We start from the raw sequence: 14,361 nt of genomic DNA on the forward strand, positions 1-14,361 counted from the left end.
TGCCTACCAACGTTGTGAAGAAAAGAAATAGGCTCATATTTGAAAGGTTCCAATCAAAAATATCAAAGGGGCCACACTGATAGAGGACACCAAGGGGCAGGGAGATATGTAGAAATCACAGCACACCTCCCCCCTAGTGCAGAAAAATGTAACTTCATTCCTTGATTTCCTTATGCCGGCTTCTCCTCTTTGTCCCCACCTTGGCTGCTATTGCCTTGTCTCCAATGGCTTGCTCAGCACAATCTGAGAAATTGCTGTTTGACTCACCCCTGTGGATCAGGAGCTGCTCCAGACCAGCAGATGGGATACAGCAAGGACAAGGTTTCTGCTTGGAGTGGAATCAGATTCTAATTGCAGCTCACCCTCAGCCACGACGCTATCGCCAGGGCACAATATCCTGAAATAGATGGAATAAATCTCCACAAGGAATGATAAGACAATTCCAAAGGTGCAACTTGATAGCAATACCAGTAGTTTTCAAGGTGAAGCTGAGCTACTACTTTCATCCTCCCAGAGAGAAAGCTAAACAGCAGACAGAGGGAGTGCTACGTTTCAATAAACATTGTTAAACTGAGACACTACCTGCCCACTCACTAATGTTAAAGCTCTGCTAGACACATGGCAGAGTTGAAGGATGAGAACAGATTTCCATGAACCAAATTCCAATAGAAAACGCTGGAAATACCGCCATACCCAAGGCCTGACCATGAGTATATTGAGTTTTTTCTAGTATTTTCCATTTCTGTTGCATGAACATATTTTTGTTCCTGTGAGCAGTGTCCCATATTCAGATCTTCCTTGGTCAGCAAAGGTAAGTGGGTGGTATCTGACTGCAATTTGACTGCACAGCAGATTTCCAAGCATCATACCTTCACCAAAAATGTCGACAGTACTCAGATGTTGACAATTGACCCCAGGGCCCAGGAGTTATTCCTGGATGGATATCCCATCACTGGGAACCTTCAGGTTTTGCAGTAGTTTATAGAATGCCTTCAATCCCTCAGCCCATTGAGTCCACACCAACCCTCTGAAGAGTATCCCACCCAGACCCACCCCACTACCCTAACTCCATATTTCCCATGGCTAATCCACCAAGCCTGCACATCCCTGGACACTATGGGCAATTTCCAAGGAGCAGGAAAATCGACGTTTTGGGCAAAAGCCCCTGAAACGTCAATTTTCCTGCTCCCCGGATGCTGCCTGACCTGCTGTGCTTTTCCAGCACCACTCTAACCAAGACTTTGATTTCCAGCATCTGCAGTTCTCACGTTTGCCTACCATGGGCAATTCGGCATGGCCAATTCACCTAACCTGCGCATCTTTGGCTTGTGGGAGGAAACCAGAGCACCCGGAGGAAACCCAGACATACACGGGGAGAATGTACAAACTCCACACACAGTGGCCTGAATGTGGAATCGAACCTGGATCCCTGGCAGTGTGAAGCAGCAGTGCTCACCACTGAGCCACCGTATTATAATTCATACCATAAAGGTCCTGGGAGCAATCAGCTCACCAATGGTCTATGCATGAGTCTGCTGGTGAAAATATGGCAGTCACAGCATCAAAGGATTATTATGGTGTAGAAGGTGGCCATTCAGCCCATCATGTTAACATTGACTCTCCAATTGAGCCATTCTCCTGCCTTTTGCCTACATCCTTGCACATTGTTTGTATCCTTGCCCTCTTGAATATCTCACTTGAATCCCCCCACTACTACACTACCCCACAGGGCATTCTAGAATCGAACCATTTGCCACCTGAAAACCTTTTTTGTTGGCACATCACTTTCAATCTATGCCCTTTAGTTTTCTACACTTTTGTGAGCAGGAACAGCTTCTCCCTATGTACTCTGTACAGACCCCCCCATGATTTTGAAGACTTCTACCAAGTCTCCTCCAACCTTTCCGTCTCCTAGAAAAGTTCCAATTTCTCCAACCCACCTTCATAGCTGAAGTCATTCATTTCCGGGACCATTAGCCGGGAATTGACCAGTCAACTTTGATATTCTAGTAGCAGCTAAACCCAGGCCTTTGGAGGGCTTTCTGAGGCCCTTTGAGGAAGGGGTGCTCACTGCATCTTGGATAACTGGAAATTCTTCACTGGTGGATTCCTCTGCGAGTTTGTTTCGAGATTCGGAGAAGTCACCTTTGAAGATCGGGGAATGGGTTCACAGGACCATATCGAATTGACCAAACCAAAATCTTTTGATGAATCACGGAGAGGAAAACAGGAGTGAGGTTAACACGAGAAGAAGTGCCTATTAAAGCTGAGTGCTCAGACTCACTGTTAGCCCTCGGTGGGTATATTGCAAGTCATTCTGTTGTTCAGACCCCTCCTGATTACAGCTCCACTAGATGGCCTATTCTGTTCTCCCATTTAAAGTCAATGTTTTATAAAATTATGCAGGTTGCGTTCCTCAGCAACTTCATGCTAGAGAAAATGTCGCTGTGGAAACTGCAAGAGAAAATCACGCTGTCGAAAATCACGAATAGAAAATCACTATACCGATTCAGTAGAAAGTTTGCTTTATCCAAATAATGTCCATAATTTGTCATTTGCATTAAAGTCGATTTGCACTGATGAAATGCACATTCTCGCAGAATGACCTGTATCGGGTTCCTGAAAAAATGGGTGTGCAAAACAGTTAACAGTTTGGGCTCTTAAAATCTCAGTGAATTTCCCGTGGAGTTTCATCGGATCGGGGAATATGCCAGGACACCCAGTGAAAGGCAGCACTATTCCCTCTGTGCTGCACAGCGCACATTGAGCCTGAAATAGGCCTTGAAGTTAGCACTGAGAGAAATGAAGAATTATTGTACTCCAGGCTTGAAGCCCCTTGGAACTCTTGAGTCATCCGGCATCACGAGGAAATCAGGGGGAGGATATTTCATGAGAATAACACTGAAGAAGATGACAGGCTGGAGGTAAATGCGAGGAAATCTTTTGCTGTAATGTACAGAACCTGTGGGCACCATGCTGCGTACAGAGCCTGTGGGCACCATGCTGCGTACAGAACCTGTGGGCACCATGCTGCGTACAGAACCTGTGGGCACCATGCTGCGTACAGAGCCTGTGGGCACCATGCTGCGTACAGAACCTGTGGGCACCATGCTGCGTACAGAACCTGTGGGCACCATGCTGCGTACAGAGCCTGTGGGCACCATGCTGCGTACAGAGCCTGTGGGCACCATGCTGCGTACAACCTGTGGGCACCATGCTGCGTACAGAACCTGTGGGCACCATGCTGTGTACAAAGCCTGTGGGCACCATGCTGTGTACAGAACCTGTGGGCACCATGCTGCGTACAAAGCCTGTGGGCACCATGCTGCGTACAGAACCTGTGGGCACCATGCTGTGTACAGAGCCTGTGGGCACCATGCTGCGTACAGAACCTGTGGGCACCATTCTGTGTACAGAACCTGTGGGCACCATGCTGCGTACAAAGCCTGTGGGCACCATGCTGTGTACAGAGCCTGTGGGCACCATGCTGCGTACAGAACCTGTGGGCACCATGCTGCGTACAGAGCCTGTGGGCACCATGCTGTGTACAGAACCTGTGGGCACCATGCTGCGTACAAAGCCTGTGGTCACCATGCTGTGTACAGAGCCTGTGGGCACCATGCTGCGTACAACCTGTGGGCACCATGCTGCGTACAGAGCCTGTGGGCACCATGCTGTGTACAAAGCCTGTGGGCACCATGCTGCGTACACAGCCTGTAGGCACCATGCTGTGTACAGAACCTGTGGGCACCATGCTGCGTACAACCTGTGGGCACCATGCTGTGTACAGAACCTGTGGGCACCATGCTGTGTACAGAACCTGTGGGCACCATGCTGTGTACAGAGCCTATGGGCACCATGCTGCGTACAGAACCTGTGGGCACCATGCTGCGTACAGAACCTGTGGGCACCATGCTGCGTACAGAACCTGTGGGCACCATGCTGTGTACAGAACCTGTGGGCACCATGCTGCGTACAGAACCTGTGGGCACCATGCTGCGTACAGAACCTGTGGGCACCATGCTGTGTACAGAACCTGTGGGCACCATGCTGCGTACAGAGCCTGTGGGCACCATGCTGTGTACAGAACCTGTGGGCACCATGCTGTGTACAGAGCCTGTGGGCACCATGCTGTGTACAGAACCTGTGGGCACCATGCTGCGTACAAAGCCTGTGGGCACCATGCTGCGTACAAAGCCTGTGGGCACCATGTTGTGTACAGAGCCTGTGGGCACCATGCTGTGTACAGAGCCTGTGGGCACCATGTTGTGTACAGAGCCTGTGGGCACCATGCTGTGTACAGAGCCTGTGGGCACCATGTTGTGTACAGAGCCTGTGGGCACCATGCTGGCCTAGTGTATTACATTAATTCTTTCCCTTTTGAAACATGACTTCATGGTCTACTTTTCAATTAACAGGACCATTTTGGGGTGAGCTCAGACTCTGAGTTTCAGCTTTTCCAGTCCCGTAAATACGGGGAAAAGGACCTGCTTTTCAAAGACTCCACAAAATGTTTGGCTCATGCGACCCACCTTGACTACATGAGCATCTTGGGTGAAGAATTCTCTAATCTGGCAGAATCCGTTTTCAGTTGCACGGAATCAGGTAATCCTTTCTCTTATCTCGATGGCAATATAGGAAGTGTAGAGCTGAAAATGTGTTGCTGGAAAAGCGCAGCAGGTCAGGCAGCATCCAAGGAGCAGGAGAATCGACGTTTCGGGCATGAGCCCTTCTTCAGGAATGAGGAGAGTGTGCCAAGCAGGCTAAGATAAAAGGTTAGGGAGGACGGACTTGGGGGAGGGGCGTTGGAAATGCGATAGGTGGAAGGAGGTTAAGGTGAGGGTGATAGGCCGGAGTGGGGGTGGGGGCGGAGAGGTCAGGAAGAAGATTGCAGGTTAGGAAGGAAGTGCAGCAAACATTACAGCATTGAGAAAAGCTCATTGAGAATTTCTGTACTCGTTGTTCAACAGAAATCCTTGAATTCTGCACACAGAACGCCTGTAGCACTTCGCAAGTCTGAAACTCCAACCGGCTCGGACACCCTGATGACATGGAATGATGCAGAGTGTAACCTTCCCTTTGGAATTAGCTTCCTCCCTCCACTCGATTTAAAGCATTGGGAGAACTGCGAAGTCAGATTCTTCTGTGTCATTTTTAAAGTTTTTTTTAAATCAACCTGTTCAGTTAGGACTTGAACTGAGACCTTCTAGACCAGGGTAGGGGCACTACCACTGTACCACAAGAACCTTCAGTCCTGTCTGAAGTGCATGTGTTAAGGCTTGGGCAGTAATTTTGACATTGAACAATAAAGATGGTCCCTGGCAGCTTACCGAGCAGTTTCAGTGTTCAGTGAGTTTGGCGCTGGAATTAACCCCATCCTCAAAACCAAGCTGGTACCCACATTTTGTCAAGACAGCAGGCAGGAATCCACCCAAAAATGTTCTGCTAAATACAAATGAAACCAATGTCAAATTAAAAAAAATGTTAACTGTGTTTCATGAAACCCATTCTAACAGAATCGTGTCTTTATTCACTGATCCCACAGCTTGGGGAGATAAAGTTAAAAAAAATCACACAACACCAGGTTATAGTCCAACAGGTTTAATTGGAAGCACACTCGCTTTCGGAGCGACGCTCCTTCATCAGATGATTGTCCAAATCTTGGGGAGATAGTGTTACAGTTCATCTCTAACCTGTGTTTCACTTAGCTAACGACGATGAGCTTGATACATGTTCACAGCAATCCATCCAATCGGGGAATGTGAGAAGGAAGCCCATCCACACAGGCCACTTTGTCCCGTTGCAGGGATTATTCGGAATGATTATGTTTAAGCCGATGTTGCTGAGCTCTGCCCTGTATAGGACACAGAATCACCTGAAGAAACAGGCTGCTGCTTGAATTACCAAGCTCCTCACACTGTTAACTCAACTTCTTGGGCTTGTGATAAACCGATGACCGCAAGTTGGAAACACGTTCGACATCTCTCTCCAATAACTTCAAGCCGAGTAAAATCAGGGATTTGTCAAGCGGATTGTTACCACTGGCTTTACACGCTGCACAAAGATGCGTTCCCATCGCTGTTCTCACATTGTTGCTCGAATAATCACAGGAAGACTCTGGAGTTAAAATCTGTGAAACATTTTAAAAAATGGAAATTGCTGGTTGGGGACAGTTCAACAACTCAAGGCCGCATTTAACTGGGTGTGACAACAAGGAGCCTCAACAAAACTGCAGTCAGAGAGAAACAGGAGGAAACGTCTTCGCTGGTTGGAGTCATAAAGTTAAACAGCACGGAAACAGACCCTTCAGTCCAACTGGTACATCCCAACCAACTTTCCTAAATTGATCTACTCCCATTTGCCAGCACTTGACCCATATCTCTCTAAATCCTTCCTGTTCATCCAGATGCTGCTTAAATGCTGTAATTGTTCCGCCTCCACCACTTTCTCTGGCAACACAGTTCTTACACGCACCAACCTCTGCATGAATAAATTGCCCTGCACGACCCTTTTAAATCTTTTCCCTCTCACCTTTAACCTATGCCCTCTGGTTTTGGACTCCCCGACCCTGGGGTAAAGACTTTGCGTATTTATCCTTTCCATGCCCCTCATAATTTTGTAAACCTCTATAAGGTCACCCCTCAGCCTCCGACGCTCCAGGGAAAACAGCCCCAGCCTGTTCAGCCTCTTCCAATAGCTCAAACCCTCCAACACTAGCAACATCCTTGTAAATCTTTTCTGCACCCTCTCAAATTTAACAACATGTTTCCTCTCGCAGGGAGACCAGAAATGAACACAGTGTTCTAAAAATGGCCTCACCAATGTCCTGTACAGCCGCAAAAATAACACCCCAGCTCTTATACTCAGCGCACTGACCAATGAAGGGAAGCGTGCTGAATGCCTCCTTCATCACCCTGTCTACCCCTGACTTCACTTTTAAGGAACTATGAACCTGTTCAAAAATCTTCACCAGGACCTGACCATTAAATGTCTAAGTCCAGCTCTGATTTGCCTTTCCAAGATGCAATGCCTCACATTTATCTAAATTAAACTCCACCTGCCACTCCTCGGCCCTTTGGCCCATCTGTTCAAGGTCCTGTTGTACGCTGAGACAATCTTCTTCACTGTCCATGGCAGCACCAATTGTGGTGCCATCTGCACACTTACTAAGCTTACCTCCTACATTCACATCCAACTCATTTAATACAAATGACAAAAGGCAGTGGACCCACCATTGATCCTTGCAGGACACTGCTGGTCACAGGCCTCCAGCCAAAAAAAGCAACCTTCTCCCAATACCTTCTGTCTTCGACTCTCAAGCCAGTTGCGTATCTAATCGGTTAGCTCCGCCTGGATTTCATGAGATCCAACCTTGCTAACCAAGTGTATCATGTGGAACCTTATCTAATGCCTTACTGAAGTTCATACAGATAACGTCCACCGCTCTCCACTGTCACTACAAAAAAACACAATCAATTTCCCATATGATAACTATCCCTAGTCAGTCTTTGCCTTTCAAAATACATGTACATCCTGTCCCTCAGAACCTTCTCCAACAACTTGTCCACCACTGACATCAGGCTCACTGGTCTAAGGTTCCCTGGATTTTATCGCCTTTCTGAAATTATGGCATCACATTAGCCAAACTCCAGTCTTCTGGCATCTCACCTGTGGCTGTTAATGATATAAATATCTTAGCAAGGGGTCCAGTAATCACCTCCCTAGCTTCCCACAGAGTTCAAGGGTACACCTGATCAGGTCCTGGGGATTTATCTGGCTTCTTTTGTAATATGGAGACTTTTCAATAAATCACTATTCATTTCCCCGAAGTTCCTTAGCTTCCATATCCTTCTTCACAGTAAAATACTTGTTTAGTATCTCACCCATTTCCTACGCTTCCACACATAGACAGCCTCATACCTGGCCCACAGGGAAGATGGCTGTTGTTGTTGGAGGTCAGTCATCTCAACGGCAGGACATTTCAGAATAGACATTTTCTAATCAACCAGTTCAGAGATACTATGACCCACCTCTGGAGCAGGTGGGACTTGAATCCAGGTCTCCAGGCTCAGCAACAAGGACACGAACACTGTGCCAATAAGAGCCCTTGTTCCTCAGGGTAATGTCCGAAGCCCAACCATCTTCAGTTGTTTCTTCAATGACCTTCCCTCTATAAGGTAAGAAGTGAGGATGTTTGCTGATGATTGCTGAAGTAATCTGCATCCAAATACAACGACATCTGCACAATATCCATACCTGGTCTGAGAAGTGACAACGTTTGTGCCACTGAAGTGCCTGGTAATGGTTGGTGCCAACAAGAGAGAATCTGACCATCATCCCTTGACATTCAATGGTATTGCCATTGCTGAATCCCCCCACATCCTGAGGGTTACTATTAACCAGAAACTGAACTGGATTAGCCATATAAGAACTGTGGCTACAAGAGTAGGTCAGAGGCTTTGAATCCTGCACTGAATAATTCACCTCCTGACTCCCCGAAGCCTGTCCACCATCTACAAGGCACAAGTCAGGGGTGTTGTGGAATACTCCCCACTTGCCTGGATGAGTGCAGCTCCAACAGCATTGAGGGAGCTTCCTACTCATCCACAAACATCCACTCGCTCCATCACTGACTCTCAGCAGCAGTGTGTGCCACCTACAAGACATTCTGCGGAAATTCACCAAAGATCCTCAGACAGCATCTTCCAAATGCATGACCACTACCATCTAGGAGGACAACTGCAGCAGATGGATGGGAATACCACCTCCTGCGAGTTCCCCTCCAAGCCACTCACTATCCGGGCTTGGAAATAAATCGGCATTCCTGTAACTGGATCCAAAATCCTGGAACTCACTCCCAAAAGGAGCTGTGGGTCAACCTACAGCACATGGATGGCAGCGGTTCAAGAAGGCAGCTCACAACCTCCTTCGCAAGACTTGGAGATGCAGGTGTTGGACTGGGGTGTACAAAGTTAAAAATCAGGTTATAGTCCAACAGGTTTAATTGGAAGCACACTAGCTTTCGGAGCGACGAAAGTGACAATCACCTGATGAAGGAGCATCGCTCCAAAAGCTAGTGTGCTTCCAATTAAACCTGTAGGATTATAACCTGGTGTTGTGTGATTTTTAACTTTGTACCTCCTTCTCAAGAGACGGGCAGTAATTGGTCTAACCAGCAACGCCAACATCTTGCAAGCAAACTAAATCAAACCTCCAGCACCACTTGCACTTGCAGAACAAAAACAGAATTATTCTCTACAACTTTCACAACTGCACGTATTGTGAAATATAACACCAGGCCAAATATTTAATCTTACCCTGACATTAGGCCTGAAAATAGGACTTGTCCAGCCCACCGCCTCATGATTGCTGCAGTCTGAGGATGTTTGATGGGGGGCTTTGATGCAGTAGTTATTCACAAGCACCTTGTATGTTGAAGCACACGGTTGAAAGATGCCAGAGAGGGAAACACAGTGTGGAGGCCCGTTTACAATACATTGTGTAAACCCCTAAGGTGAAGGCCCAATTTAATATAGTTAAACATTAACTTTACAAGTGATTATTAGCATTCTTGTTTCATCACATTGGAACATTGGTTTAAAATCCATATATGAGTCTTAGTATTAATAGAGTACAATTACAGCCTAACAATCAACGTGATGAAGTCAGATGACTTGACGAAACTGAAGTAAATAAACCAGTAACATCCCAGGCGAGATTCCTGGTGTGTGTTGAGCTGGTGGGAGCTTTGACAGATAGCTGGGCCAAGACCGTCAAGGGTTAAAACTGTCTAAAATAAGGATTATTTATAGTTTGGACCTTCTGAGAGACTGGAGAAAGATAATCTCTTCCAACCACTGGAAGAAAGGAATGGGTAGCACGGTGCCTCAGTGGTTAGCATTGCTGCCTCACAGCGCCAGGGAACTGGGTTCAATGCCCATCTTGGGTGGCTGTCTGTGTGGAGTTTGCACACTCGCCCTGTGAATGCAGGGGTTTCCTCCCACAATCCAAAGATGTGCATGTTAGGTGAATTGGCCATGCTAAGTTTCCCATAGTGTTAGGTGCATTAGTCTAGGGGGATGGGTTGCTCTTTTGAGGGCTGGTGTGGACTTGTTGGGCTGAAGGGCCTGTTTCCACACTGTAGGGAATCTAATCGAATCAAGAAGTACAAAAGAAATCAGGATAAAATGTTTCAGCCAGGACAGGGGAAAAATTGTAGGGTTGGCTCTAACAATGTAATGGTAGACTAAGGCCACCCATCATAGAAGCAGCCCATCAAGTCCACACCTAACCCCACCCCCCCCCCCCCTCCCCAAAGAGTGACCCAACCTATCCCTGTAATCCTGCATTTTCCATGGCTAACCCACTCAGTTTATACATCACTGGACACTATGGGCAGTTTAGCATGGCCAATCCAACTACCTCACACATCTTTGGACTGTAGGAGGAAACCAGAGCACTCAAAGGAAATCCACACAGACACAGGGAGAATGTGCAAACTCCACACCGACGGACACCCAAGGTTGGAATCAAACCTGGGTCCTTGGCATTGTGACACAGCAATGCTAACCACTGAGCCACTGTGCCGCCCAAAGTTCCCAATCCTGATCCACCATTCAATACGATTAGAGGTAATCAGCTGCCTCAACTCCATTTTCTCTCTCTGAACCCTCCATAACCCTAGAATTTTAATTTCCTCATTCACCATGGTAGTTTTTAACATCTCTGGGCCTAATGTTTACTTTATCTATTCACTTCTTTTCTATATACTTCGAAGAACTCAGGACTAATTTGTTCTCACTTAATTTTTCCCTCTTTTACCACATTTTTGTCCATACTTCTTTGGTTTCTGAAACTCCCCTAATCCTCAGATATACAAAATTTTGAACCTCTTTTTTAAAAAAAGAAATCTTAACACCATCTTTATCTTCCTTACTTAGTCACAGATGAGTATTCCTCTGTTTGTCTTCCAGTGGAATATATTCTTGTGATACATTTTGAATTGTTCCTTTAAATGTTTCCCACTGTTCATTTACAATGTCATCTATTAGTCTGTTCACCAAGACAACATTAATCACTTCTCCCCAAATATACTTAACGTCATTGAGGTTCTTAAATTTAAGATGCTTATTTTAGAGAAGAATGTCACTTTCTTATTTAATATAGAATTCAATTACATGATGATCAATTTCTCTGGGATTGAGAAATCAATCAGGGAACTGGGTTCAATTCCCGTCTTGGGTGGCTGTCTGTGTGGAGTTTGCACACTCGCCTTTGAATGCATGGGTTTCCTCCCACAATCCAAAGATGTGCATGTTAGGTGAATTGGCCATGCTAAGTTTCCCATAGTGTTAGGTGCATTAGTCTAGGGGGATGGGTTGCTCTTTTGAGGGCTGGTGTGGACTTGTTGGGCTGAAGGGCCTGTTTCCACACTGTAGGGAATCTTAGTCTACCTTAGTCTACCATTACATTGTTAGAGCCTCAATTTTAAATTGAGATGGCTCATTAAAACTGCACATTTACTTATACAATATTGGGCAGCACGGTGGCTCAGTGGTGAGCACTGCTACCTCATAGTGCCAGGGACCCAGGTTCAATTCCCACCGCGGGCAACTGCCTGTGTGGAGTTTGCATGTTCTCCCTGTGTCTGTGTGGGTTTGCTCTGGTTTCCTCCCACAGTCTAAAGATGCGCAGGTCAGGTGAATTGGCCATGCTAAATTGCTCCAGTGTTAGGTGCATTAGTCAAGGGTAAATATAGGGGAATGCTCTTCGGTGGGTGGATGTGGACTTGTTGGGCCGAAGGGCCTGTTTCCACACTGTAGGGAATCTAATCTAATATTAGGCCTAAAATGGATTTTCCCTTGTTGACTCCAGAATCTATTTGTTCCAGCAAAATGTCACAAAAGGATTCTAAAAATTCATCTTCCCAATTACCTTTGCAGAGTTGATTGGGTTAATCTGTGTGAGGATTAATGTCTCCTGTGATTATTTCATTGCGTTTCTTACAAGCTCTAAGTATTGCTTGCTTAATGTTCTGCCAATGGTGTAACTATTATTACAGGGTTGTAAAATACTGCCCCCAGTGTTTTCTGTCTCCTCCTGTTCCGAATCTCAAATCATATGGATTCTAGCCCTGGATTCTCTGAGCCAAGATTCTTTCGCAATAACACGTTCCTGTACTATCACGTTTACCCCTCCTCCTTTATCGTTACATCTCTCTTTTTGAAATGTTGAGTAATCTGGAACATCTCTTTCTTAAACTTGGTCACTCTATAACTGTACTTCTCTAACAGAGATTAGATTTAAAATATTTTCTTTTTGTTCCTTCAGCTCATCTTGTAATGAATGCTTCACGTATTCAGGGTCTTCAATTTTAACTCTTTCTTTGCACGGACCTTGTGTATTGATGTGCTCATACTGTTAAAAAGAGAATCCACACAGTGTGGAATCAGGCCATTCGGCCCATCAAGCCCACACTAACCCTCCAAAGAGCATCTCACCCAGTCCTATAACCCTACATTTCCCATGGCTAGCCCACCTAGCCTACACATCCCTGGACACCATGAGCAATTTACCAAGGCCAATCCACCTAACCTGCACATCTTTGGATTGTCCGAGGAAAGCCACACAGACACGGGGAGAATGTGCAAAGTCCACACAGACAGTTACCTAAAGGTGGAATCAAACCCGGGTCCCTGGCGCTGTGAGGCAGTAGTGCTAACCACTGAGCCACCATGCCACCCACTTGAGTTTTCCTTAGTGAAACCACGGCTTTATTGTTTTAACCTCTCTCTTTAGATCTCTAAACCGCTCCCTTCCTGGATTAAATGGAATTCATCTCCAGCACTGGTGCCAGTTTCCCATGAAGTAAAACTCCTTCTTCCCATACAGTTCCTATAAACACGTAGTTCTCAAACCTACTTGACCCTATGCTAGTTGTTTAGATGTTTCATCATGTGAGATCTGCCCTTGGCTCAGTGACTGAAATTTCGTCCTGGGCCAATTCGTCTTGTCATGTTTTGTCAGTTTTGGACGACCATTGGCTTCCATTCTCAGGGTATGGTGAGCAGCCACGGCCCAAGTCTACCTTAGCTAGACTGGGAATCAAACTTATACTGTTGCCGTTGTTCTGGGCCATACACAAACACGCAGTTAGCACACAGCACTCACTACCACCATGGCTGAACCATCAACCCAGAGAGCGTTACCTTTGGGGATCAACATTTTAAATTAGGCTCCAATTCCTCAAACTCTCTCTCGGCAGAACATCATTCCTTAATTTGTGTATGGGTTGGTTCCCAAGTGCACCACAACAAATGGATCTTTCCCCTCCCACTCAAAATTCATCTCCAGCCACAAAGCAATGGTCTTAACCCTTCCAGTAGACAGACCACACAGCCTTTGAAATTCCCAGGCTCTACGGACTTTACTGTCCTTTCTCATGACCACATCCCTTTGCACTCTTGCCAGTTCCTGCACCACAGTGCTGTGGTCAGTTTGTCCATCCACTCTGCAGATCTTGATCTCATCTACGCTGGTAGCAAGATTCTCATATCTCTGGGTCAATGTCCATTACTAGGGGTCACGAGTTCAAGGTGAGAGGGGAATAGTTTAAGGGAGATATAGGTGGAAAGGTCTTTATGCAGAGGGTGGTGAGGGCCTGGAATGTGTTGCCAGTGGAGGTGGTAGAGGCGGGCATGGTAGCATCATTTAAGACAGATACATGAACAGCAGAGGGCAGAGGGATACAGATCCTTAGAAAACAGGCAACAGGTTTAGACAGAGAATCTGGATCGGCACAGGCTTGGAGGGCCGAAGGGCCTGTTCCTGTGCTGTCACACTCGTTCTTTTTTTCGCTCTGCTGACAACGTCCTGGATGCCTACCTGTCTGTCATACAGACCTTGACCATTGGACAACTGTAATGTTCTTCTTAACAGAGTTGGTTGCCCCGGTACAAAGTGTTGAGGCAAATCTTCCCCTCAGCGTTGACCTGCAATGCTGGCAGTGTGGACCCCAGCTCAACTTGAGCCAAGGTTCCCTGATTTACAGACTTTTAATGAGACATAGCAATCCCTGAGTGAATTCTTCAAATTCCTCCTTGCTGTGGTAGGGGGCACATCATATTCCAGGCACCCACGACCCTCTGCATGAAGAACTGCCCATGTATATCTCCCTTAAACTTCTTCCCTCTCACCTCGATGTTCCATCTACCTCATATTATTTACTTGATTAGTTTCTAATTTAGTGAATAGCAAATTATAGTCTCCTACCTTTGAGATAAAAAAGATGTGAGGGAATATGAATGAAGTGGAGAATGAAGGATCAGTCCTGCCGATGCGATGGTGAGTCAAGATTACAAG

The 14,361-nt window shown here is 46.3% G+C and overlaps 1 protein-coding gene and 1 long non-coding RNA gene across 2 annotated transcripts in view; one reads left to right on the forward strand and one right to left on the reverse strand.

Moving 5' to 3' along the window:
- Positions 1-5,485, forward strand: part of sxph (saxiphilin) — a 101,385-nt gene extending 95,900 nt beyond the window's left edge. The window contains exons 16-17 of the mRNA XM_072587086.1: positions 4,419-4,605; positions 4,971-5,485. Coding sequence (XP_072443187.1) covers positions 4,419-4,605; positions 4,971-5,020 — 237 coding nt within the window. The 3' untranslated portion in view covers positions 5,021-5,485. The remainder of the gene's footprint in view (positions 1-4,418; positions 4,606-4,970) is intronic.
- Positions 5,486-5,917: 432 nt separating this feature from the next.
- On the reverse strand, positions 5,918-9,442 carry LOC140487682 (uncharacterized). Its single transcript, XR_011962865.1, has 3 exons — positions 9,318-9,442; positions 8,031-8,170; positions 5,918-6,130 (listed from the first exon to the last, which is right to left on the reverse strand). It is a non-coding gene; the product is annotated as an uncharacterized lncRNA (long non-coding RNA).
- Between the last annotated feature and the right edge of the window lie 4,919 nt (positions 9,443-14,361).

Source organism: Chiloscyllium punctatum, chromosome 17 (assembly GCF_047496795.1).
Source record: "Chiloscyllium punctatum isolate Juve2018m chromosome 17, sChiPun1.3, whole genome shotgun sequence".
Classification (NCBI taxonomy): Eukaryota; Metazoa; Chordata; class Chondrichthyes; order Orectolobiformes; family Hemiscylliidae; genus Chiloscyllium; species Chiloscyllium punctatum.